Source organism: Salmo trutta, chromosome 22, assembly GCF_901001165.1.
Source record: "Salmo trutta chromosome 22, fSalTru1.1, whole genome shotgun sequence".
NCBI lineage: Eukaryota > Metazoa > Chordata > Actinopteri > Salmoniformes > Salmonidae > Salmo > Salmo trutta.
This window is the reverse complement of record NC_042978.1, coordinates 49,311,959-49,338,812: the sequence shown is the minus strand read 5'-3', so window position 1 is coordinate 49,338,812 and position 26,854 is coordinate 49,311,959. Positions and strand designations below refer to the sequence as shown.

General features: G+C 44.7%; 2 protein-coding genes across 3 annotated transcripts; both read right to left on the bottom strand.

Annotated features, from left to right (window-relative positions):
* Window positions 1–213: 213 nt before the first annotated feature.
* LOC115157915 (extensin-like) lies at window positions 214–1,587 on the bottom strand. Its single transcript, XM_029706248.1, has one exon. It carries the CDS (start codon window positions 1,585–1,587, stop codon window positions 214–216), a length of 1,374 nt encoding a protein of 457 aa, XP_029562108.1.
* Window positions 1,588–6,851: 5,264 nt separating this feature from the next.
* Window positions 6,852–25,123, bottom strand: LOC115158891 (angiomotin-like 2a). Of its 2 annotated transcripts, none has more exons than XM_029708308.1 (9): window positions 24,799–25,123; window positions 19,801–20,627; window positions 19,288–19,468; window positions 15,985–16,129; window positions 15,675–15,767; window positions 12,616–12,890; window positions 12,028–12,332; window positions 11,735–11,919; window positions 6,852–10,129 (listed from the first exon to the last, which is right to left on the bottom strand). In XM_029708308.1, exons 2-9 carry the CDS (start codon window positions 20,550–20,552, stop codon window positions 9,900–9,902), a joined length of 2,166 nt encoding a protein of 721 aa, XP_029564168.1. In that variant the 5' UTR covers window positions 20,553–20,627; window positions 24,799–25,123; the 3' UTR covers window positions 6,852–9,899. The 2 variants fall into 2 exon arrangements, with proteins under 2 accessions (XP_029564168.1, XP_029564169.1); XM_029708309.1 differs by having other exon boundaries at window positions 12,028–12,326; window positions 24,799–25,121.
* Between the last annotated feature and the right edge of the window lie 1,731 nt (window positions 25,124–26,854).

The window sequence follows — 26,854 nt, the reverse complement described above, 5'->3', positions numbered from 1 at the left end:
AATTGTTGCATGTTGCGTTTATATTTTTGTTCAGTATATATGTTGAAAATCCATGTGAAACTTCACATGTGTCCGAAGACAACGTGCCTGACTCATGCAAGACAAATTGAAAAAATGCACGTGCCATTTTTCATGTGATTTGTTCACATGAGTGTTTATACATGTGATTTGTTCACATGAGTGTTTATACATGTGTCCGAAAACCACATTTATTTATTTATTTTCTGACGTCTTTTTTGTAAGGGGGGGGGGGAGTAGGTAGGGGCGAATGGAGGGGTAGAGGTGTGGGGTGGAGGTAGGGGCGAATGGAGGGGTAGAGGTGTGGGGTATGGTTAGAAGGGTGGAGGGTGGAGGTAGGAGGGTGGAGGGGTAAACGTGTGGGGTGGAGGTAGGAGGGTGGAGGGGTAGAGGTGTGGGGTGGAGGTAGGAGGGTGGAGGGGTAGAGGTGTGGGGTATGGTTAGAAGGGTGGAGGGTGGAGGTAGGAGGGTGGAGGGGTAAACGTGTGGGGTGGAGGTAGGAGGGTGGAGGGGTAGAGGTGTGGGGTGGAGGTAGGAGGGTGGAGGGGTAGAGGTGTGGGGTGGAGGTAGGAGGGTGGAGGGGTAGAGGTGTGGGGTGGAGGTAGGAGGGTGGAGGGGTAAACGTGTGGGGTGGAGGTAGGAGGGTGGAGGGGTAGAGGTGTGGGGTGGAGGTAGGAGGGTGGAGGGGTAGAGGTGTGGGGTGGAGGTAGGAGGGTGGAGGGGTAAACGTGTGGGGTGGAGGTAGGAGGGTGGAGGGGTAGAGGTGTGGGGTGGAGGTAGGAGGGTGGAGGGGTAGAGGTGTGGGGTGGAGGTAGGAGGGTGGAGGGGTAAACGTGTGGGGTGGAGGTAGGAGGGTGGAGGGGTAGAGGTGTGGGGTGGAGGTAGGAGGGTGGAGGGGTAGAGGTGTGGGGTGGAGGTAGGAGGGTGGAGGGGTAAACGTGTGGGGTGGAGGTAGGAGGGTGGAGGGGTAGAGGTGTGGGGTGGAGGTAGGAGGGTGGAGGGGGTAGAGGTGTGGGGTGGAGGTAGGAGGGTGGAGGGGTAGAGGTGTGGGGTGGAGGTAGGAGGGTGGAGGGGTAAACGTGTGGGGTGGAGGTAGGAGGGTGGAGGGGGTAGAGGTGTGGGGTGGAGGTAGGAGGGTGGAGGGGTAGAGGTGTGGGGTGGAGGTAGGAGGGTGGAGGGGTAAACGTGTGGGGTGGAGGTAGGAGGGTGGAGGGGTAGAGGTGTGGGGTGGAGGTAGGAGGGTGGAGGGGTAGAGGTGTGGGGTGGAGGTAGGAGGGTGGAGGGGTAAACGTGTGGGGTGGAGGTAGGAGGGTGGAGGGGTAGAGGTGTGGGGTGGAGGTAGGAGGGTGGAGGGGTAGAGGTGTGGGGTGGAGGTAGGAGGGTGGAGGGGTAAACGTGTGGGGTGGAGGTAGGAGGGTGGAGGTAAAAGGGTAGAGGTAGGAGGGTGGAGGAAACTGGGTTTGCTGAAGTGTTAGAGCTCCTGCAGGAATTAACCCCCCCCCCCCCCCCGCTCTGAGCTGTGCAGCGAGGGCCAATGCCAAGGGAGCTCAGGAACACTGAATATAACATTTTGCTCAGACCTCAGTCATATAATCACAACCTCTTACCCATACAACCCCTGAGGTATGTGTCGCCTAGGCCTAGATTTGATATCACCCTAGTGTTATTCACCAAGGTACTATAGTAGTAAACGTAAACCATGGACTGACCCAGGGACTATAGTAGTAAACCATGGACTGACCCAGGGACTATAGTAGTAAACCATGGACTGACCCAGGGACTATAGTAGTAAACCATGGACTGACCCAGGGACTATAGTAGTAAACCATGGACTGACCCAGGGACTATAGTAGTAAACCATGGACTGTCCCAGGGACTGTAGTAGTAAACCATGGACTGACCCAGGGACTATAGTTGTAAACCATGGACTGACCCAGGGACTATAGTAGTAAACCATGGACTGACCCAGGGACTATAGTAGTAAACCATGGACTGACCCAGGGACTATATTAGTAAACCATGGACTGACCCAGGGACTATAGTAGTAAACCATGGACTGACCCAGGGACTATAGTGGTAAACCATGGACTGACCCAGGGACTATAGTAGTAAACCATGGACTGACCCAGGGACTATAGTAGTAAACCATGGACTGACCCAGGGACTGTAGTAGTAAACCATGGACTGACCCAGGGACTATAGTTGTAAACCATGGACTGACCCAGGGACTATAGTAGTAAACCATGGACTGACCCAGGGACTATAGTAGTAAACCATGGACTGACCCAGGGACTATAGTAGTAAACCACAGCCCGCTTGCTAAAGCCAGTCCTGCTCAACAGAGACACACCTGTACAAGACATGCAACTCTTCTCAGCTTTCCAGCCTGAGCTGCAACTTCGTCGCAAAGTTTTTCATATTATTCTGTACGTAAATCAGAGAAAATCCATTTAGCATGAGATGTTACGAATTACAATTGATATTATATGTTATGAATTTGTAAAAACGTACAACATGTTATGAATTTGCAAAAATGACGATATGTTTGGAATAAACTAACTGGCTAACATTAACTAGGCTAGGGTTAGGGTTAGGAGTTAGGTTAAAAGGTTAAGGTTAGGTTTAGGGGAAGGTTAGCTAAAAGGGTAAAGGTTAGGGGAAGGGTTAGCTAACATGCTAAGTAGCTGCAAAGTTGCTAAAAAGTAGTAAATATTTGAAAAGTTGCTAATTAACTGAAATGCTGAAGTTGTTTGTGCTCAGATTCAAACTCGCAACCTTTTGGTTGCAAGACATTTGCAATATATGCCCACCCATCCACCCCGACCAATCACACAACTTTAGTTTTTTGCCTTAAGTAACCATCTGTCTTTTGTAACCCTACCAGGTAGCCTGGCGGGGCGGAGCGTTGGGCCAGCAACCGAAAGGTTGCTGGATCGAATCCCTGAGCTGACAATGCAAAAATCTATCGTTCTACCCCTGAGCAAGGCAGTTAACCCACTGTTCTGTGGGTGCTGACAACGTGGATGTCGATTAAGGCAGGCCCTGCACCTCTCTGATTCAGAGGGGTTGGGTTACATGTGGAAGACACATTTCAGTTGAATGCATTCAGTTGTACAACTGAGTAGGTAACCTTCTTTCCCCATATCATACTAATTTGAGAGTCCCGGATTTACTATGTTACGTTTAGTCTAATGAGACCAGGCTGTGAGCTTTGAAATGTAGCACTGCTCTGCCGCAAGTCAACTCAGTGGGAGGGAAGACCTCTGAGGAATCTACGGAATGCTTTCTTACGCTTACCCAGGGGAATCAACGGACCGAGGGAGGCAAAAATATTTACTGTGAAAAACAGAGCTATTTGAAAAGCAGAAAGCACTAGTTGCCAACTGCAGGCTTGAGGGAGTCATAGCTAACATGAGAGAACAGAGCAGGGCTAGACATGGCTCCTCTTGCTAATGACCAATAGGTAACCTAGCGGTTAGAGCATTGGGTCAGTAACTGAAAGATTGCTGGTTTGAATACCCAAGCTGACGAGGAGACAAATATGTTGATGTGCCCTTGAGCAAGGCACTTAAGTTTAACTTCCTCCAGGGGTACTTAGTACTACTATAACTGAATCTTTTAATACATTTCACTGCACATATCTGGTGTAACGTGACAATAAAACATGTTGTTTATAAAAATAAAAAAAATCATGATGATTTATCATTTCATTTGCTAAAGTCAGAAAAAAAACACGATTTTTGTAAATCCTATGGTCACATTATAATTCACACTACAACATAAAGAGACATTTCTAATAACCAACTCTGAAGATCACTTCACATCGAAGTGAGGCTTTCACATGTAACAGAAGTGCTCCTGGGACTCAACGTTTCAGCTACATGCCTGTGACGGTGGGGTCTTTGGCAGGACACATATTTAAGTTCATATCTCATTTAATGCTTCAACCATAGCGATACATTATAATATAGTGCTCTATTTAATTCTGTGGCTTCAACCATCTACATTCTTGGCAGGAAATATCAAGAAATGTGTTTCACAGAGTGAGAATGATGAAGTTGATCAACACAGGAAGGGAGGAAGGACTGTCTGGCTTATTCAGAACATTATTCACCAAAAAGGAAGTTTTATTACTCAGATTTAATAAATACAATAAACACTGAAACATATTTTACATTTTTTTTCTACAAACGAACGATGGCAGCTAATTGCCTTGTTTTTAATAGAACTTAATATGATGTAACCATGTTTGAATGTTCTGTGGTGAATGTTCTGGAATGGAATGTGTAGACCTGAGTTAGTTTTATTGTACCAGATAAGTATTCCTCTGAGTTGCTGTGGACTGTGCGTCACGGTTCAGCTGTGTAAAATGCCAGAGACATTCCTCTGAGCTGAGAGTGTTGTTTGATTAGAGATAATTAAAAGCAGACTGGTTGGAATGCAATGCTGGAGATGTGGAGGAGAAAGAAAAAAATTCTGGAAAGAAAGCAGATGCCACGAACACAGTGCCAAATATGTAAAAATGAAATGTAATGAAAATGATAGAAAATATTTTTTTAAAGGTCAAATTTTCATGTCAATTTGGGATGAGGTGCTTCAGAATATAATTATGGTACATGCTTGTCAAATATTGAACACCATTTTTAACAAGCATTATGTCGTTTGCAGTGTGCTAATTTATTCCTTTACCGTAATTCAATCACTTTATCATCAGAAACCACAGTGAAACATGGGCAATTAGACAGTTAATTGGTGGTGGAAATGTAAGTCTTGATTTTAAAAACAAACAGACGTATTTGCATCTTATTTCATCTATGGTCAATTAACAACATTGCTTGTCAGGTGTTTACTGTCAGGTGTATACTGTCAGGTATATACTGTCAGGGTGTAAACTGTCAGGGTGTATACTGTCAGGTGTATACTGTCAGGTGTAAACTGTCAGGTGTAAACTGTCAGGTGTATACTGTCAGGTGTAAACTGTCAGGTGTATACTGTCAGGTATATACTGTCAGGGTGTATACTGTCAGGTGTATACTGTCAGGTGTATACTGTCAGGTATATACTGTCAGGGTGTATACTGTCAGGTGTATACTGTCAGGTGTATACTGTCAGGTGTAAACTGTCAGGTGTAAACTGTCAGGTGTATACTGTCAGGTGTAAACTGTCAGGTGTAAACTGTCAGGTATAAACTGTCAGGGTGTATACTGTCAGGTGTATACTGTCAGGTGTATACTGTCAGGTGTATACTGTCAGGTGTATACTGTAGATTAGCAATGAGGTCTTTGAGACACTTCTTCAGACACTGCAACAAGTTAGCAATACATGTGTTTATTGATAAAGACCAGCCTTGTCTATCGATAAAAACCAGCCGTGTCTATTGGTGAAAACCAGCCTTGTCAATTGATAAAGACCAGCCTTGTCTACTGATAAAGACCAGCCTTGACTATTGATAAAAACTAGCCTTGTCTATTGGGGAAAACAAGCCTTGTCTGTTGTTGAAAACCAGCACTGTCTATTGGTGAAAAACAGCCTTGTTTGTTGATAAAGACCAGCCTTGTCTATTGATAAAGACCAGCGTTGTCTATTGATAAAGACCAACCTTGTTGATTTGTGATAATCAGCCTTGTCTTTTGATGAAAACCAGCCTTGCCTATTGATGAAAACTAGCCATGTCTATTGGTGAAAACCAGCCTTGTGTATTGGTGAAAAACAGCCTTGTTTGTTGATAAAGACCAGCCTTGTTTATTGGTGAAAACCAGCCTTGACTATTGATAAAGACCAGCCTTGTTTATTGGTGAAAACCAGCCTTGTCTATTGATAAAGACCAGCCTTGTTTATTTGTGATAACCAGCCTTGACTATTGGTGAAAACCAGCCATGTCTAATGGTGAAAACCAGCCTTTTCTATTGATAAAGACAGCTGTTGTCTATTTATAAAAACCAGCCTTGTTTATTGGTGAAATCCAGCCTTGTCTATTGGTGAAAACCAGCCTTGTTATTGATAAAGACCAGCCTTGTTTTTTGATAAAAAATCAGCCTTGTTTTTTGTTGTTGATAAAGACCAGCCTTTTCTATTGATGGAGCTAGACAGACTCTTGGTTTCACCATGTGCACTAGAGGAAATCCTCTGCAATCACCCTCAACTGGGCTACACTGGAACCGTGTATGTGTCCCCACAAGGTTAGCTGTACAAGACTGTGTGTGCACGCGTGTGTGTGTGTTTGTAATGCGCCAATGATATATTGTGATGCAGGTTTCTTGCCAACAGTCAAGCAGGTGGCAGAGTTGTTTTTCTCTGAATAAACCATCCTTCACTGCTGAAAGGGAGACACTATTAATGTCTGTCTATGGACTCTGATTAGATGGGTTTGTACTTGCTTGTATTTGTAATACATTTCAGCTCTGCCTTGTGTTAAGTTGACACAGGATGCATTATATATATATATATATATATGTGTGTATAACCTTGGAAGACTCCATCTCCATCAATGGGATAGAAATGTTGCATATTCATAATGTGTATTTGCAAGTGTAACCGATGTGAAATGGCTAGCTAGTTAGCGGTGTGCACGCTAATAGCGTTTCAAACGGGTGACGTCACTCGCTCTGAGACCTGAAGTAGTTGTTCCCCTTTGCTCTGCAAGGGCCGTGGCTTTTGTGGCGCGATGGGTGACGATGCTTCGTGGGGTGTCAGTTGTTGATGTGTGCAGAGGGTCCCTGGTTCCAGCCCAGGTTGGGGCGAGGAAGGAGACGGAAGCTAAACTGTTACACAAGTGCAGTGTGCAGAAGTTCCTTTTAAACATTCTACTGTAGACGAGAGAAAAAACAACAACGTTTTAAAGATATATATTACTGTTTTTATTCCATTAATGAAATGTTAATGGCATAGAAAAGTTCTCCACAGCAACATCAACAGGGTTCAACCAGCGAGGTGTACATCAACATAAGGGTTCAACCAGCGAGGTGTTTACACTAAACCATGCAGGTTGGTTTATATAGGCTCATGTTAGAACAAATCTTTGGCATCATTTTTCACATCAATAAAATACTAAAAATGAAATAATATACAAAATATATTAACTTCTTTTCTCAGTTCAAAACAACAACTTTATGTAAACAAAGTCCAATTAATAGTGAAAAGGGTATTCATCAAAAAGCAAATGGTTCTGACGCAGAGCGTACGACCAGCAAATGGTTCTGACACAGAGCGTACGACCAGCAAATGGTTCTGACACAGAGCGTATGACCAGCAAATGGTTCTGACACAGAGCGTACGACCAGCAAATGGTTCTGACGCAGAGCGTACGACCAGCAAATGGTTCTGACACAGAGCGTACGACCAGCAAATGCACTGTGAGAGAAAGAAGAAAACAAGTCTAACTTGAAGATAGTGAAGGACTGTAGAGTTTGAATACAATACTCTTCTCACATTCCAGTCAACAACAATAACTCAGACTCCTGCTCTGACACACACACACAGAGAGAGAACTAACTGGTATCACCACACGTGTCACCATCCCAATAGATGCAGGCTGAAGTTTAAATTAGGAACAAATAAAAACATGTAAAAGACATTCAGACCTCAGAAATGAAGAGATCCTCAAGCAAGGAGGAGAGAAAAACAGCATACTTCAAAATAACACTGGAGTTATTTAGCACGATCAACAAATAGAATAGCAGATGCAAGGCAGATATGGCCGGCTAGCTCTCTGTCTCCACGGATATGTTTCCGTATATAACCACTCAACGATTTAGAAGATGCTCAGATGCTCCTGGTAGAAACCAGCTACCATGGAGGCTTGGCAGAAATAAATAGACTGAAAAAGAAAATAGAATCCTCAGAATGTATGTTAACAAGGTCAAAGGTCAGACTCTACATAGCCTAATTATTGGACCGAGTGGGAGAGTGGGAGCATTCCATCAGGAAGGAATGTCAGTCGATTAGCCCCTCGCTTGTCAGCAGAGGGTGGTGGGACAGCGGCATTCTGGGTATCGACTGTCTGGGACCTAAAACAATAACCCAGCTGTGTTCCAAATGTCATCTTATTTCCTATATCATCAGAGTTCTCCAATTATGATTTATTGTTGAACATTAAAGACAGTAAAAAAAAAACACCAGCAAATCAGCTCCAAGTGATTTTAATTTGGTAAATCTGTTCCAAAGTATTCCCCCGCATAATATAAATATATATCTGATCTATACTAATGTAAGCAAGGTTTAAAATGATGTTTTAATCAAATGAAAAAAATGGTGGGTCTTCTTGCGGTAAATTTGCAGTCTACAAATAATTTTTTATTATGTTGCAGCCCCCCGACCATCCGCTCAAGAAGAAAATCGGCCTGCGGCTGAATCTAGTTGATGATCCCTGCCCTCTATAGTGCACTAATTTTAACCAGGGCACTACATGGGGAATAGGGTGCTATTTAGGACACAGCCTGGGCATCTGAGACATCAGGCCCAGTGCTGTGAAGGCCAGCCTCACATCTTCTCATCCTCTGTTTCTCAAAGAGGAAGAGCAGACAGACAGACAGACAGACATGCCATCCACCGTTACTCCACCCTGCAGTCTAAACAAGGCCCATTCCCATTCCAGTGTTAAAGCTGGGAGGGTGCCGGGCCTCAACATACAGGCTGTAATATGTAGGGAGAGGAGAGTGCCAACTGCATAGTTTCATTTAGACTTGGGAATGCAGAAGTTGGGGTTCATTGGTATTTACGGTACTCAAACACACTGTGAAATGGACCACTAATTCAAGGACATCGGAGGAGGAAAAGGAGGAAGAGGAGGAGAGCTTACTACTACAACTGTCTTCACCAAGAATGTATATTAGTGTTACAACATAATAGGAAGGATATGTGTAATCATAGAACAAGCTAAAGTAACCGTGGGAGAGTGATGCCGTTTTTTTTTTCCAGGAATGTTGGATCATTTGACTTGGCATGCTGAGCTCAAAGTAGCTGACACACTGTCTGTCCATGACGGAAACAGATATGCAGTATGAATAGAAGTGTATAGACCAGCAAGGGGTGGAGACAGACAGACAGACAGACAGACAGACAGACAGACAGACAGGCAGACAGGCAGACAGGCAGGCAGGCAGGCAGGCAGGCAGGCAGGCAGGCAGGCAGGCAGGCAGACAGACAGACAGACAGACAGACAGACAGACAGACAGACAGACAGACAGACAGACAGACAGACAGACAGACAGACAGCTTTCTTAAAGGCCAAACAACGCACAACTCTTCAAACAAACACATCACGTCACACTACGAGCAGCACTTAAACAAGAATATAAATACATCAAAATAAAACAACTACATACAAATATAATACAAATGCAGTTCTGATTGATATCTCAGGTTGTGCAGCAATGCAGAAGCCTTGTCTGAGTACCTTAGAGGCTTCAGATGGAGACTGGGGTAGTTGCACCTGGCAGGTCCACTAACTAGAGAACACAGCCAATAAAGTTCTTCTTCACTTTTCTAAGTGTAGAGAGAGAAACAGTCAAGTGGAGCAGAGCTCTCCTCTCTGTCTGCTACACACTTCCTGTTGCTTCTGGATTATTTTCTCAGGTAAGTAGGTAGGTAGGTAGGTAGGTAGGTAGGTAGGTTAGGTAGGTAGGTACAGTATGAAGGTAGGTAAGATGGATGGAAGGAAGGAAGGAAGGTAGGTAGGTAGGTAGGAAGCACATGTCCATGTCCATCTCCAAACTGTCCATCTGTCTTCAAAGGAAGTGTCTTTCTGTTCATCTGGAGGCCAGTCTGACCAGAAACAGACGGACAGGCAGGCTGTCTTCTTCTCGCTGAGCGGGATATACAGGACAGGAAGGTCTCTCGGTCATCGACCGTGTTATCACTGTCCATCCACAGTTCGATGTTTGTTAAATAAGGATTTCTACCACGTCTGCTGCAGTGTCTGAACTGCTGGGGAGATCCACTGTGAGGTCAGCCTTTTGGGCTGGGACATCACTATCACACTGGCTGCTGTGGTCCGTTCTCTGGGGCTCGGAGTAGGGGAGAGGCAGGGCCAGGGGGGCGCGGGGGTGTTGGTGGGGGGGCCGGGACAGAGGAGACACTGCAGCAGCCGTCTGGTCATCAGAGAGGCTCTTTCCTACAAACACAGACAACAAGAGGAAGCTGGTTAATTACCAGATCACAGACAACAAGAGGAAGCTGGTTAATTACCAGATCACAGACAACAAGAGGAAGCTGGTTATTTACCAGATCACAGACAACAAGAGGAAGCTGGTTAATTACCAGATCACAGACAACAAGAAGAAGCTGGTTATTTACCAGATCACAGACAACAAGAGGAAGCTGGTTAATTACCAGATCACAGACAACAAGAAGAAGCTGGTTATTTACCAGATCACAGACAACAAGAGGAAGCTGGTTAATTACCAGATCACAGACAACAAGAGGAAGCTGGTTAATGACCAGATCACAGACAACAAGAGGAAGCTGGTTATTTACCAGATCACAGACAACAAGAGGAAGCTGGTTAATGACCAGATCACAGACAACAAGAGGAAGCTGGTTATTTACCAGATCACAGACAACAAGAGGAAGCTGGTTAATGCCCAGATAACAGACAACAAGAGGAAGCTGGTTAATGACCAGATCACAGACAACAAGAGGAAGCTGGTTATTTACCAGATCACAGACAACAAGAGGAAGCTGGTTAATGACCAGATCACAGACAACAAGAGGAAGCTGGTTATTTACCAGATCACAGACAACAAGAGGAAGCTGGTTAATTACCAGATCACAGACAACAAGAGGAAGCTGGTTAATTACCAGATCACAGACAACAAGAGGAAGCTGGTTATTTACCAGATCACAGACAACAAGAGGAAGCTGGTTATTTACCAGATCACAGACAACAAGAGGAAGCTGGTTAATTACCAGATCACAGACAACAAGAGGAAGCTGGTTATTTACCAGATCACAGACAACAAGAGGAAGCTGGTTAATTACTGGATCACAGACAACAAGAGGAAGCTGGTTATTTACCAGATCACAGACAACAAGAGGAAGCTGGTTAATGACCATCTGTTCTGTGAGCTTCCCTGCCACGTCTATTGCAGAGCGTCTATCCCAGAGAGGAGATGACATACTCACCATGCATTCTGTTACTAAAATATGTAGTCATCTGTTTGATGAATGTCCCCTCGCTGGGTCCTCTCCCCAAACTCGAGTTTTTTTTAAGAAGTGCAACATTCTGCCTGGCGACACTAAGCAGCCTGCCAGTTGTCTCAGAGTTAATAGGCTGTTTTTAGAACTGACATTCCTCCAGGCGTTATGAACTGTGACCCCCCCCCCCCCCCCCCCAGAAGACTAAAAAGAAGGAGAAGACAGAGCGATGTCATAATTCTCCAGATTCTTCAGGAAGTAGCTATATCTGCACTGAACTCCTGGCTACCACGTGAACTTCCTGATCATCTCTGTCTTCTCCTACTTTTTCCAGCTGCCTCCCGAATGCCCCCCCCCCCCCCCATAGCACACTACTTTTGACCAGAGCCTTATGGACCCTTGACAAAACTGGTGCACTATATAGGGAATAGGGTTCCATAGGGCTCTGGTCAAAAGTAGTGCACTATATAGGGAATAGGGTTCCATAGGGCTCTGGTCAAAAGTAGTGCACTATGTAGGGTACCATTTGGGATGTAGAAATAGTCTTCTGACATGAATGTATGGCCTGGGCTATAGTGCTCACCTTTTCCCCAGATGGGTCGCTCCACTGGGCCAGTGGAGGAGGTGGATGTTGAGGTGTTGGCAGCGGTGCTGATGGAGGGGACAGACCTGGCAGGGCGGAGAGCCTGCTGCTCTGGTCCAGTCCTCTGCTGTAACACCCTGATCACTGCGTCCTTCTCCAGGAGCTTGGAGTGCAGCGCTCGGATTCTGGAGACACATACAGAGATTACATACATGTAACTACCAATGCGTTTTGTGACATTCTCCATTGAGAAGACTGAACAGGAGAAAGGGCTAATTATGACGTTTATGTACCTGTTCTCCATCTCCTGATGTCTGTGGCTGGATGGTAGGTGGTTGTTGAAGCTGTTGTTGGGTGAGTGACGAGGCGAGTGTTTGATGATGCTGCTATCTCTCTGAGCTGCAGCCGTAGCGGCTGCGTCCATAGCGAACTGCCTCATGGTGCTCTCCTCCAGGTACTTCTGTTCCCAGTGTGTGATGTCAGCCTCCAGAGCCAGGATCCTCTCTTCTCTCTCAGCCAGCTGCTGCTGTACAGACACCATGGAGCTCAGATCAGAGGGCAGGGAGCCAGGACCGCTAGCTGTGCTGTGGGACTGACACCGTGGAAGGAAAAGGGTTGGTTAGAAAATAAGGTAATGGAGAATGTTTCAAAACGTCCAACAGTGGTCTTGTTTTGGAAGACTGTGTTTAAACTACAGCCTTGGGGTTCGTCAAATATGACGTGTCAATGTGGATCATGAGGCAGCACTTTAAGTGCAAATACATATGTGTGTGTGTGTGTGTGTGTGTGTGTGTGTGTGTGTGTGTGTGTGTGTGTGTGTGTGTGTGTGTGTGTGTGTGCATACGTGCGCCACGTCGTGTCTCCTCCCCTCTGCTGCTCACCTGTGCTGATCGGATGCTCTTCAGCTCCTGTTCCAGCCTGGTCCTCAACCTCAGTTCCAGGGACTCTCTCTTCTCACAGGCTGCCTGTAGCTGACCCAGGGCACTCTGTAGCCTCTCTACCTTCTCTACGTACGCCTTCTTCCTTCTAAGCTCCTCCTCCAGGGCCAGGTTACGGGTCTGCGCCGACCCCAGGGCCAGTTCCAGAACCTCCCGGCGCCGAAGCCACTCCTCCCCGGAGTCACGCAGACACTGCATCTCCCGCTGCTGCTCCTCATCTAAGGAGAGAGAGAGAGAGAAGAGAGAGAGAAAGAGAGAGAGAGAGAGAGAGAGAGAGAGAGAGAGAGAGAGAGAGAGAGAGAGAGAGAGAGAGAGAGAGAGAGAGAGAGAGAGAGAGAGAGAGAGAGGAGAGGAGAGGAGAGGAGAGGAGAGGAGAGGAGAGGAGAGGAGAGGAGAGGAGAGGAGAGGAGAGGAGAGGAGAGGAGAGGAGAGGAGAGGAGAGGAGAGAGAGAGAGAGAGAGAGAGAGAGGATAAGTTAGAATGTTCAGGTGAGAAGGGCCGCCACAGATGTTACTTATCACATGATCTCTCAGTGAGTAGATCTCAGACCCCATCCCCCCCACCCCCCCCCCCCATCCCATCCCCCCACCTCCCCATCCCATCCCCAGAGTTCCTTCATTGAATTCCATTCAAGATACTCAGTTAGAGTCACTTTAATGGATTCTAAGAATGTAAAGAGAGTTCCACTTGTAGGTACTGTGAACTCTAAGCGAGGTAAACTCATTCATCTCTGAGGTTAATCTGAGGTTAATGAGGTTAATACCTGAGGAATGCACTTAGCCCTAACAGTCACTTTAGTTGTAGTTTGTTGTAAACAGGGTCAATCAGTCCAACATCTCTATTATAGACTGTCATTCCAAAGCCATCCAAATAGCCAAACACCAACTCGAATGACCCCTCAGCTACATATTAACAGACAAAACTATATCGCAGAGAAGACGAGATAACTCCAAAGCAACTGGCCGCTAAACCTCATTGAAAACAGTCAGGGTTACACAACCCAAAGAGCAACATGTAAAGGTTTGCATGTTAGTTGCAACATGTCCCATCATAGTTGTTTTTTCTTCTCGTATGAAGCTCTGTTTCTGTTATGGCTTCAAATCTCATATAAGCCACAAGCAGGTAACACCTTCTCAAACCCACCAATTGAACATTCCTCAGAGGGGTAAATCATTGCTCCTGGAGGGCCAACAGGCAGGGGTAGTGTGACTGTTCAACCTGAACGTTCTTATTCTGCTGCATAAGAAACAACTTTAAGATGACTTAAGCTTCATTTCTAAATACAATAGCAAGTTCACTAAATAATAGCTGTGAAGTTTTAACACAACAATGAGTGCCAGAGCAGTGGTACTTCCCCTTGCCAAATGCTAGACAATAACAGCATGAGAGTTGGCTAAACCTGGTCCACAACTGACCAGGTCATGACATCACATACTGAGGTAACTAAATGCCCAAAGATAGAGAGAGATACAGTCTCTGTCCAGGAGTCAGCGTGCTGTGAGTGGGCAGCAGAGGGGGGAGGGGGACATTCCCAGTGAACTGAACAGCCTGAAATGCCCCCCTATTTATTTATTTTTTTATAGGAATCCAGGCTACATTGACTGTAATCAGAGGTCTCTTCACAGTCCTCAGGTCCAGAACATACGCTGTGAAGCACACAGTATTATATAGAACCATGACTACATGGAACTCTCTGCCAGCCCAGGTAACTCAAGCTACCCATAAAACCAGATTAAAAAGAACAACATTACGGGAACCTTGAAGATACACAGATATTTTTATATATTTTGAATTGTATTATAGTGTCATGTGATACGTGGGTTGGGATACGACTGTGACATGTTGTTGTCTCGCCTGGCTATCTCCAGATGAATGCACTGGCTGTGGGTCGCTCTGGATGGGAGCGTCTGGTGAATGGATAAATTATCATGTAAATCTAGGAAGAGTAGGTGCTGCTACTACTACTACTACTACTACTACTACTACTACTGCTGCCATTACCACTACTACTACCACTACCACTACTACTACTACTACCACTACTACTACTACCACTACTACTACTACTGCTACTACTACTACTACTACCATTACCACTACTACTACTACTACTACTACTACTACCATTACCCCCACTACTACTACTACCATTACCACTACTACTACCATTACCACTACTACTACCACTACTACCACTACCACCACTACTACTACTACTACTACTACTACTACTACTACTACTACTACTACTACTACTACTACTACAACTACTACTAGTGCCGCTACTACTACTACTAAGGGCTGTGAATAATGGCTGGTGTTCAAGTGCCAAGAGCGACTCTGTTAGCAGGCCGGGTGGGAGGGAGGAGAAGGGAATGTCCCCTCTGGCCTCATCCCCACAACACAACACAACAGACCATATTAATGTCGCGGAGAAATCAGTCACAGCCTGCCACAGACTGCCAGCGTGACTGTTTACATAATGCCAGGGTGACTGTTTACATAATGCCAGGGTGACTGTTTACATAATGCCAGGGTGACTGTTTACATAATGCCAGGGTGACTGTTTACATAATGCCAGTGTGACTGTTTACATAATGCCAGGGTGACTGTTTACATAATGCCAGCGAGACTGTTTACATAATGCCAGGGTGACTGTTTACATAATGCCAGGGTGACTGTTTACATAATGCCAGGGTGACTGTTTACATAATGCCAGGGTGACTGTTTACATAATGCCAGTGTGACTGTTTACATAATGCCAGGGTGACTGTTTACATAATGCCAGGGTGACTGTTTACATAATGCCAGCGAGACTGTTTACATAATGCCAGGGTGACTGTTTCACAAAACAGATCTGAAAACAATCCCTCTTGCCCAGTGCAGTTCCTTCCCTCTACAGAAGGTCAAGAGATTATGAACCTCGAATAACCAAGAAGAAAATCAGTGTTTCCACGTTCCTCTCTCTCTCATGTTTGGGGAGGCATCCGATGTTCACTTACTTTGTTCGAGGAGCTTGGCGAAGACCTGCTGCTTCTGGTTGGCAGATTCAACATCCTTGGTTACTCGCTGTTTTGTAGCAGTGTCCAGACGATCTATGGGTGGAAGAGAGAGAGAGGGAGGGAGATCGATTAATATCTAGCTATCTATTACTACTTATTGTGGGGAGAGACATACTTAAACCTCAAGGACTCCTGCTCCTGATAATTACGTCTTTAGCTTTATTTTGTACAGGTAAGTCCATCAACAACAAAAAAGATTCTTATTTGCAATTACTAGTTAGCATTAGCATCTAGCTGCTGATAGCCTTACCTCTGAGGTCTCTGTTGAAGTCGTGTAGTCTCTTGATCTCTGACTCCAGTTTGTTCCTCATGGTTTTCTCTAGGATCTCTCGCTTGGCTGAGCCCTTCATCAGGGTCTCGTAGGCCTCAGATATCCTCTGGATCTCTACTTCCAGCTGGAAGGAAACACAAGAGGAGGACACTGTCAGTCTGAGGGTCTCTAGCTTAAAACCCAGCTCATCCCCACCAGTGGTCACATTTTGAGGGGCTTTTTTGTGGGGGGCCAGGCCTCAGATGTGGAAACATAAAAGCCTGAAAACTCTGGTCCAAAGTCCGACAGTGGAAAAGCAGCATTAAAAAAAGCGCAGGAATTAAGACCTGACCCTAAAGAGATCTGTGATGTCATACAGAATGTATGAGACATATGAATTGCTTGTCTGGCCTGCAGTGTGACCAAAGCAAATGACTAAAACTCTGCTCTTTAAGAGAAGTGGGAATCCACATTCCTGACTGAGCGGTTATGAGTCCCAGGTGTCTGGGCGTTCATCTCTCCTCATGGCATTCTGCCAACGTGGAGGAGGAGGATAAGGAGGAAGAGGAACAGGAGGGGCAGGAGGAAAAAGGAGCCAGAGATATAGAGGACAGTCCAGTCTCTGAAACAGGAGCACTACTAGTGCCTTCAACAGAATGTTTTAATAAGACACTATCAGGTAGCAAGCACATGCATGACAATCCCCACAAGTAGCACATAAAGTTTTAAGGAATGTAGTCATAAGCTTCCATGTGAAGAGGTTTGTGTGTAGAAGGTAGAGGAGTCTGAATGAAAAGACAGATGGAAGTGTCTTTTCAATGTACTTTCAGATGTGAAAATAACCTGTTAATGAGTCTCTGTCTGTTACTAAAATAACCTGTGTATGAGTCTCTGTCTGTTCCTAAAATAACCTGTGTATGAGTCTCTGTCTGTTACTAAAATAACCTGTAAATGAGTCTCTGTCTGTTACTAAAATAACCTGTGTATGAGTCTCTGTCTGTTCCTAAAATAACCTGTTAATGAGTCTCTGTCTGTTACTAAAATAAACCTGTAAATGAGTCTCTGTCTGTTACTAGAAATGAATGATTCCAGAATTAACAGAAAAGTCCCTGTGGTTTGACCACGGTGCACATTCCTGCTACAGCACAGCTAGAGGGCTAATCTCACTGATATGCAGCATTGGCAAACACACACACACACACACACACACACACACACACACACACACACACACACACACACACACACACACACACACACACACACACACACACACACACACACACACACACACAGGTGTATACTTCCCTATCTACCTCTACACCCTCTGTGAGCCAACAGGGCTTAGAAATAAAAACCTATTCATGCTTATCTATTATAATGATACTCATAACTATTACTGTCAATCAACTATGTTACAAGCAGGCTCCTATATGCTGTATGCTGTGACAGAGTCATTCAAGGTTACTAATTAGGAAGACTGTATAAGAACAAGGATTGTGTCCCCAATGGCACCCTATACCTTTTATAATGCACTACTTTAGACCAGGGCCCATATTGAATAGGGTGCCATTTTGTTCAGGACCTATAGGGCTCTGGTCAAAAGTATTCATCCCCCTTGGCATTTTTCCTATTTTGTTGCCTTACAACCTGGAATTAAAATAGATTTTTGGGGGGGTTTGTATCATTTGATTTACATAACATGCCTACCACTTTGAAGTATGAAACAATTGTGAAATTGTGAAACAAACAAGAAATAAGACAAAAAAAACTGAAAACTTGAGCGTGCATAACTATTCACCCCCCCAAAGTCAATAATTTGTAGAACCATCTTTTACAGCAATTACAGCTGCAAGTCTCTTGGGGTATGTCTCTGTAAACTTGGCACATCTAGCCACTGGGATTGTTGCCCATTCTTCAAGGCAAAACTGCTCCAGCTCCTTTAAGTTGGATGGGTTCCGCTGGGGCACAGCAATCTTTAAGTCATACCACAGATTCTCAATTGGATTGAGGTCTGGGCTTTGACTAGGCCATTCCAAGATATTTAAATGTTTTCCCTTAAACCACTCCAGTGTTGCTTTAGCAGTATGCTTAGGGTCATTGTCCTGCTGGAAGGTGAACCTCCGCCCCAGTCTCAAATCTCTGGAAGACTGAAACAGGTTTCCCTCAAGAATTTCCCTATATTTAGCTCCCTCCATCATTCCTTCAATTCTGGCCAGTTTCCCAGTCCCTGCCGATGAAAAACCTCCCCACAGCATGATGCTGCCACCACCATGCTTCACTGGGGATGGTGTTCTCAGGGTGATGAGAAGTGTTGGGTTTGTGCCACACATAGTGTTTTCCTTGATGGCCAAAAAGCTACATTTTAGTCTCATCTGACCAGAGTACCTTCTTCCATATGTTTCGGGTGTCTCCCACATGCCTTTTGGCGAACACCAAACGTGTTTGCTTATTTTTTTCTTTAAGCAAGGGCTTTTTTCTGGCCACTCTTCCGTAAAGCCCAGCTCTGTGGAGTGTACGGCTTAAAGTGGTCCTATGGACAGATACTCCAATCTCCACTGTGGAGCTTTGCAGCTCCTTCAGGGTTATTTTTGATTTCTTTGTTGTCTCTGATTAATGCCCTCCTTGCCTGGTCTGTGAGTTTTGATGGGCGGCCCTCTCTTGGCAGGTTTGTTGTGGTGCCATATTCTTTACATTTTTAATAATGGATTTAATGGTGCACAGTGGGATGTTCAAAGTTTCGGATATTTATTTATAACCCAACCCTGATCTGTACTTCTCCACAACTTTGTCCCTGACCTGTTTGGAGAGCTCCTTGGTCTTCATGGTGCCGCTTGCTTGGTGGCGCCCCCTTTCTTAGTGGTGTTGCAAACTATGGGGCCTTTCAGAACTGGTGTATATATACTGAGACATATATATCATGTGACAGATCATGTGACACTTAGATTGTACACAGGTGGACTTTATTTAACTAATTATGTGACTTCTGAAGGTAATTGGTTGCACCAGATCTTATTTAGGGGCATCATAACAAAGGGGGTGAATACATATGAACGCACTTCTATTCTGTTTTACATTTTTTAAATGTTTTGAAACAAGTAATTTTTTCATTTCATTTCACCAATTTAGACTATTTTGTGTATGTCCATTATATGAAATTCAAATAAAAATCAGTTTTAAATTACAGGTTGTAATGCAACAAAATAGGAAAAACACCAAGGGGGGTGAATACTTTTGCAAGGTACTGTATATAGGGTGTAGGGTGCCATTTGGGACGTATCCAAGGAGTCTCCTATCTCTCACCTTCTGAAGTCTGGCAGCCTTCTCGCTGTACCCCTCTAGCTCTTTCCTCAGTCTCTGATTTTCCCTCAACAGGTCCATCTGGGCACTGTTGTTGTGGGTACTGGGGTTGCTGTGGCTCGTGTAGACCTCTGGACCAGAATGGACACTGTGGTGAATCATCTGGGCATGGGCAGGTTCATACCTAAGGAGAATAGAGAAGACGATGGAGTCTACATCTATATCTATAATACTTTGAATCATTGAATCAAACTGCGTCATCCACGTGGTTATAACCAAGTAGAGTCACTGGGGTATACTCATCCCATATAGCTAACACAGGGATACTGGTCGTTATTGTAAAAGAGAACGTGTTCTCCATGACTTACCTGGTCCAAGAAAGGCAAAAAATAAAAAGTGAATTATAGAAATTATTTAAAATTAACTGGGAACCCATAGTGTGTGTGTGTGTGTGTGTGTGTGCGTGCGTGCGTGCGTGCGTGCGTGTGTGTGTGTGTGTGTGTGTGTTCTATTTACCTGTGCTGGGAGTGGAATGGTGAAGGAGGTTCCTGGTGGTAGTGTCCGTGTGTCTCCTGTGAGTGGCTGAGCATGTATCCAGGAGGCCTGACCAGGAAGGGGTAGTCCGGGGGAGGTCCCCTCTGATCAGGGTACTGGAGAGACTCTGGTCCCTGGTGGTCAACAGGCCCACAGTGGCCATTGGAAAGCTGTGGGTAACTCTGAGTGGAGCTGAGGGGCAGACTGTCTCTGGATCCACATGATCCAGCATTTCTCTCCAGGGAGAGCTGCATGAGCCGTTCACTGAGGGAGCGGGCGTGCTCCCGTTTCAGGTCCCACTGGCCTCCTCCCTGGTGATTCATCACCTCAAGCCCCTGACCCCGATGGGCCCCTACCGAGGCCAGGTACTGAGAGTGGGCCTTGGCCTCCTCATAGGTGGGCAGCTCCTCTCCGTGTCTGTGGAGCTGGTAGAGATGACACACAGAGTCACTCTCACAGTGGTTGTAGTCTCCCTGGTACTCCTGACCCTGGGGATCCTGTCTGGTGGACATGTGGATGAACTGGGACTCCTCCTGGGTCAGGCTCTCCAGGGAGGAGCGGGGTGATCCGGTACCGCCTCCTCCTCCTCCTCCGCTGCTGCTGTTGCTGCCTCCACGCAGGGCCTGCTGCTGGATGGCCAGGAGGGTAGTGGTGTCTGTGGGGTTCCCGTAACGGAGCTGCTCCTGGATTAGACGGTGCAGGACCGTGCCAGAAGACTCCTCAGCAGTTCTCATCTCAGTCAATCAGAGAATATATAAGTGAAGGGCTGTGTTGAACTTGGTGGTTTGGATTATTAGTTAACCACAGATCTAGAGACAGGAGCAGTAAGAGAATTAGCTAAATCAAATACTACATTCTGTAACACAAAGTCTTATAATGCATTATGATGCCATTATAATTAAACACTATCTAATAGTCATCTCATAATGACATAATGTCATCAAAAAGCATACAAAATATACACAAAAGTATGTGGACACCCCTTTAAATGAGTGGATTTGGCTATTTCAGCCACACCCATTGCTGACAGGTGTATAAAGTTGAGGCCACAGCCATGCAATCTCCATAGACTAAACATTGGCAGTAGAATGGCCTTACTGACGAGTTCAGTGACTTTCAACGTGGCACCGTTATAGAATGCCACCTTTCCAACAAATGTCTGCCCTGCTAGAGCTGTAAGTGCTGTTATTGTGAAGTGGAAATGTCTAGGAGCAACAACGGCTCAGCCGCGAAGTGGCAGGCCACACAAGCTCACAGAACGGGACCGCCGAGTGCTGAAGCGCATGGCACGTAAAAACCTTCTGTCCTCGATTGCAACACTCACTACTGAGCTTCAAACTGCCTCTGGAAGCAACGTCAGCACAAGAACTGTTCATTGGGAGCTTCATGAAATGGGTTTCAATGGCCGATCAGCCACACACAAGCCTAAGATCACCATGCGCAATGTCAAGCGTCGGCTGGAGTGGTGTAAAGCTTGCTGCCATTGGACTCTGGTAAACAGTGGAAACGCATTCTATGGTGTGATGAATCACACTTCACCATCTGGCAGGAGAACGCTACCTGCCCAAATGCATAGTGCCAACTGTAAAGCTTGGTGGAGGTGGCTCTGTTTTTTTATGTTAAGGGAAATCTCAATGCTACAGCATACAATGACTCTCTAGACAATTCTATGCTTCCAACTTTGTGGCAACAGTTTGGGGAAGGTCTGTTCCATGGGCATTAATGCCCAGATTCAGCATGACAATGCCCCTGTTGCCAAAGCGAGGTCCATGCAGAAATGGTTTGTCGAGATCGATGTGGAAGAACTTGACTGGCTTGCACAAAGCCCTGACCTCAACCCCATCGAACACGTTTGGGATGACTTGGAAAGCCGACTGCGAGCCAGGCCTAATCACTAATGCTCTTGTGGCTGAATGGAAGCAAGTCTCCGCATCAACGTTCCAACATCTAGGGGAAAGCCTTCCCAGAAGAGTGGAGGCTGTTATAGCAGCAAAGGGGGCGACCAACTCCATATTAATGCCCAGGATTTTGGAATGAGATATTGGACGAGCAGATGTGCGCATACTTTTGGTCATGTAGTGTATACTATCATGGAAACGTTTAATGGAAACTGTCATTTTTAATTTGTCAACATTAAAATATGGTGAAATGTTTTATAGCAGCATACATTTTATGGGTGGGAGAAAGAATTGCTCTATTTCGAATGGTACTGTAATTACACAAAGTATATAGTATATGCAGGGATTTCAAAATATATTTACATGTGTCCAGAATATATTTATGAAATATATAAAACTTGAGCACGTAAAATGTTCTAATATATGTTAATTACATATATTTTTGCGCCACGTGTTTCATGCTGTATTGTAATGTCGACTCTATTGTCTTGGCATTAGGTTCGCAAAGTGAGGTTTGCATGCAAACGTTGGAAATAAACGTTGCAGCTATGGAGGCTACCTGACACGTAAGAAACATAGGAAGACTAGCTATAAACCTAGAACCCATATTTCTCCTGAGCTGTCCATCACAATGTTCCCATGCCCTGCCTCCAACTGACAAAGTCTTGATTTTGAATTTTCTTCATATGAAAGAGAAGAGCAGCTGTCAGTGTCAAAAATCTTTAGCATTTTATTTGATTATATAATCATAACATTGATTTAAAATATGTTTTTCAGCTGTCGGATGGCAGATGAAGGAGATATTTTCTTAAACAGGCCTGCAAGCAAGAGGTTTTCACTGAGCTAGCTAACACAGCTAGTTAGCTAGCTAGCTCCTTCAGCTTGCCACCACAACATGCTGACTAAGGTAAGACTTGTTTTGGATATTAAAGCTCATATGTCATGTATGTGTTAAATATAATTTAATTGCCAAAGCTAGCTAGTTAATGTTGCTTGCTTGCTAGCTAGCTAGCTAGCTAGCTTTGTAGTGAGTGCTGAGTTTCTCTGACAGCAATATAGCTAGAACTGGCTAGCTAGTTATTTCTAGCTAAAAATTATCATTTTTGTCCCTGCAGTGGATTGTTGTGGTCTGGAGCCTCAACTCCCTATGGACAGACCCCAGCCAATGTAAGTTAATGTTTTGTATCATTTAGCTAGCTAACGTTAGTTCCTAAACATTAAACCCTTATTCTTAATCTTGGAATTGTTTCACTGACTTTCTGTCTCTGCATTATTCACAGTGTAACTGTCAAGTTGTGAGTCTGAAAATGGACACTGGAGGTTAAGGAATCTGCATTGTAAGTATCAATTTGATGTTCATGAACATTTGTCACGACCTGATTAAGTCGGGCTAACTCATTTGGTCGGCTAAGCCGAACCCTAACTCTTTTCCTAACCTTAACCTAATTCTTCTAACCTACCACATGCATTCACTTAACCTGGCACGTTAATTCACCTAAACTGCCAATTTAGTTATCCTAACTTGTAAATCACCAAACCTGCAACTGGCTCCGACAGAACATTTGCTAACAGTGGAGCCTAACCAAGTCAGGTAGCCCGATCTCATTGGGTAGTCAAACATTAACCCTTCATTTTTTATCTTGTGTGGTTTTTTTCCCCCCCCCCGCTGAGTTTCTGTCTCAGGGTAACTGTTGACTTGTTTAAAGATCTTATTTTCAAATAGAGTTGATAAAGTGCACAGAGGTCATATGTACATTATATTTTGGTTTTCAGATGCGACCTTCCAGTGACTTTCTGAGCTCAAAAATGGAAGCAATCCATTTTTTTGGTGTGTTAATCCTTTGTGTTTTTTCTATTGCATTTGACATGCATTTAATTACATTTCTTACACGTATATCACCATATATTATGAACTATGTATTACTCACATTTAAAAATATGTATTATTCATATATAAATATATTGACCATAAATAGTCATGCATACTGTTAAATATATATATTTTTAAATACATGTAAATATATGAATAGCACATGTATGTAAAATGCATACTACCACATATGGATAAGCAATACACATAAATATATTTACACATGTCAAAAATATTAAAATATATTTAAAAACCGCCAAAATTAAACATGTAAATATATTTCTGATATATATATGTGACATAGACATATATTTAGATTTGTATTTCAAATATTGGTACATATATTCGAAGTTTGTATTTGAAATATATGTCAATATATTAGGCTTTGGTATGGTATGGGCAATTCTAAATTGTGTTTAGGGTAGCATAAATGCAGGCATACCATATGCTCTGAATAGCATGGGCTTATATTAGCAGGTCATGCCATACTTCACTATACATCATTTTTTGAAAAGCCCAAAACCAGAAGTATTGTAGTTAAGGGACTGTTTATTTGTGGGATGATTAGATATTATTATATTGACTCGGTTATTTCCTGCTGCAAACGTTGCAGATTCCAATCAATTGCCTAATCACTATTTGGCCTTTTTTTTGTTTTACTTCCCAGAACATTCACATGTTATGGCAGATATCAGGCCATACATTCATTGAGGCTATTTGTGGAGATACAATGTGTGTTGTTTACTATACAATCTAAATTGTGTGTATATGTGGGACTAAATACTCTATAGCCTCTATGGCCAACACACATAGCCACAATGAATAGAGAGAGAGAGAGAGAGCATGGACTATACTGCTGCCTCCCTATGTCTGATAACATTCCTGTCTCAAAGAGGAACATAAAACAATATAGCCCGATAAAACAATTGATAAGCAGTGCCAATAAAATTCAAAATAAAGTCTCTATTGTCTACAGCGGCTCCATAGACAGACATGATCACAGACCAAAGCCGACATTCCTACGTATTATGTCTGTGTTACAACATTATTATAAGACCAACATAACATGTGGATAGATTGTAAGAAAGAAGGATAGTTAAAGTCAAAAGGAACAAACCAGAATTTGCGTCTATAATAATAATACTTTGAAAGACCTATCCCACCATGCGTAAAGCAACTCATTTCAAAAAAGCAGCAAAACTATAATCTTACCTATTTACATTGTCATCACGGAAACAGGTTGTGGACGCCGTAGACCTATAACGTTTCTATTTATGTTTAATCGTAATGTAATCCTAATAGTACTTCCTAGAACTGGAAAGTATAAATTCGTATCCTGAGTATACTACGTTCCTCTGAGAGAGTGCACTGCTACCGTGTGCGTCTCCGAGAAGCTTTCACAACAGACTGAGCCGGGAGAGAGAGAGAAAGCGCTACTCATAAATAACTGAGGACCGATTGTTCGCGGAGACTGGAATGGTTGGAATGCGAGAGCTCGGAGTCCCTCGGAGATCAGAACTGCAGAGCGCACAGCGAGAACAGGGGGGCAGGGCGAGTCGAGTCGGGAACTGCAGAGCTGAGCAGGCACCGTGCACATAGCAGAGGGGACAGCTGCTAGTCGCCTGCCTGTGTAATGTAAAGCGTTTCGTTGTTGTTAGCAGTTGGGGAGATGAAGTAATTAGCTATAGCATGCTGTGACTAGAAAGAGAAAAGTGGGGCACTATTGTGAAGCAGGGCGTTAGTTTTAAACGGACTTTAATTTTCACAACATTATAAACTCATCATATAGTATACCATACACAATTCTATCAAGAAATATTCTATCGTGAAATATTCTATCAATAAATATTCTATCGGGATTTTACCCATTGTTTTATTTTCCTTGTTGAAAATGTATTCTGAGCAGTCCCTATAACACATGGTGACAACTGCTGATGTAAAAATTTTAAAAAAGGGCTTTATAAAATACATTTGATTGATTAATATACCATGCATTGCAATTGTACACTTGGATCAAGTACAGTCCTTACTACCTAGCTGCAATTCAGGCCAAAGGTTTCTGTGCTAAATCCAAACATAGCATTAACGTAGTGGCATATACTTGACATGGTAGCTGGAGGTAAGTAGCAGTGGTCATTTAAAGGGAAGCATCATTGATTGTTATTTAAAAAAAAATAAAAAAAAAGACGCCTTTTATTTGCATGTGCCTGGTAAATATTTAAGCTGAGGCCCGTGCCGGGTAATTGTGGAGTCTATGTCTGTGTGGACATGGTGGAGTGTGTGTGTGTGTGTGTGTATGCCTGTGAGGGGTGTGTGCCAGCCGGGTGTGTGAGGCCCGCTGCCTGCCAGCTGTCTGGGGGTGAAAACCCTGTCCCCTCCCTAATCAGGGTTAGCTCTGAGAGAAGAGATGCATTGTTCTCTACACAGCAGACATGACCAAGAGGAGAGGAGGGGAGGAGGGGAGGGGACAGCCCTGCCATCTGCTGTATGGGAGCACCTTCATCACCACAAATGGCAGCCTATTCCCTATTTAGTGCACTAAGTTTGACCAGGATCCATGGCTCCGGTCAAAAGTAGTGTACTATATAGGGAATAGGGTGCCATTTGGGATGTTGCCCAGGACTAACCAACACCAACCCCCCTGGTCCTTGCTGTCCTGCATTCTTCACACACATGCTGCATATGGGGAAGCTGCCTAGGCCCTAGGATCAGGTGCCCTGGCTGAGAGGGGGAAGCTGCCTAGGCCTTAGGATCAGGTGCCCTGGCTGAGAGGGGGAAGCTGCCTAGGCCTTAGGATCAGGTGCCCTGGCTGAGAGGGGGAAGCTGCCTAGGCCTTAGGATCAGGTGCCCTGGCTGAGAGGGGGTAGCTGCCTAGGCCTTAGGATCAGGTGCCCTGGCTGAGAGGGGGAAGCTGCCTAGGCCCTAGGATCAGGTGCCCTGGCTGAGAGGGGGAAGCTGCCTAGGCCCTAGGATCAGGTGCCCTGGCTGAGAGGGGGAAGCTGCCTAGGCCTTAGGATCAGGTGCCCTGGCTGAGAGGGGGAAGCTGCCTAGGCCTTAGGATCAGGTGCCCTGGCTGAGAGGGGGAAGCTGCCTAGGCCTTAGGATCAGGTGCCCTGGCTGAGAGGGGGAAGCTGCCTAGGCCCTAGGATCAGGTGCCCTGGCTGAGAAGGGGATGCTGCCTAGGCCCTAAGATCAGCTGGCCTGGTTGGTGGAGGGGGAAGCTGCCTAGACCCTAGGATCAGCTAGCCTGGCTGAGAAGGGGATGCTG

Coding starts and splice junctions, on each gene's coding strand:
- LOC115157915 (XM_029706248.1), bottom strand. CDS start 1,587: ATGTTATATTCAGTGTTCCTGAGCTCCCTTGGCATTGGCCCTCGCTGC.
- LOC115158891 (XM_029708308.1), bottom strand. CDS start 20,552: ATGAGAACTGCTGAGGAGTCTTCTGGCACGGTCCTGCACCGTCTAATC. Junction 16,130..19,287: donor AGGCTGCCAGACTTCAGAAG/GTGAGAGATAGG, acceptor GTTTCCTTCCAG/CTGGAAGTAGAGATCCAGAG. Junction 12,333..12,615: donor AGAGCATCCGATCAGCACAG/GTGAGCAGCAGA, acceptor TTCCTTCCACGG/TGTCAGTCCCACAGCACAGC.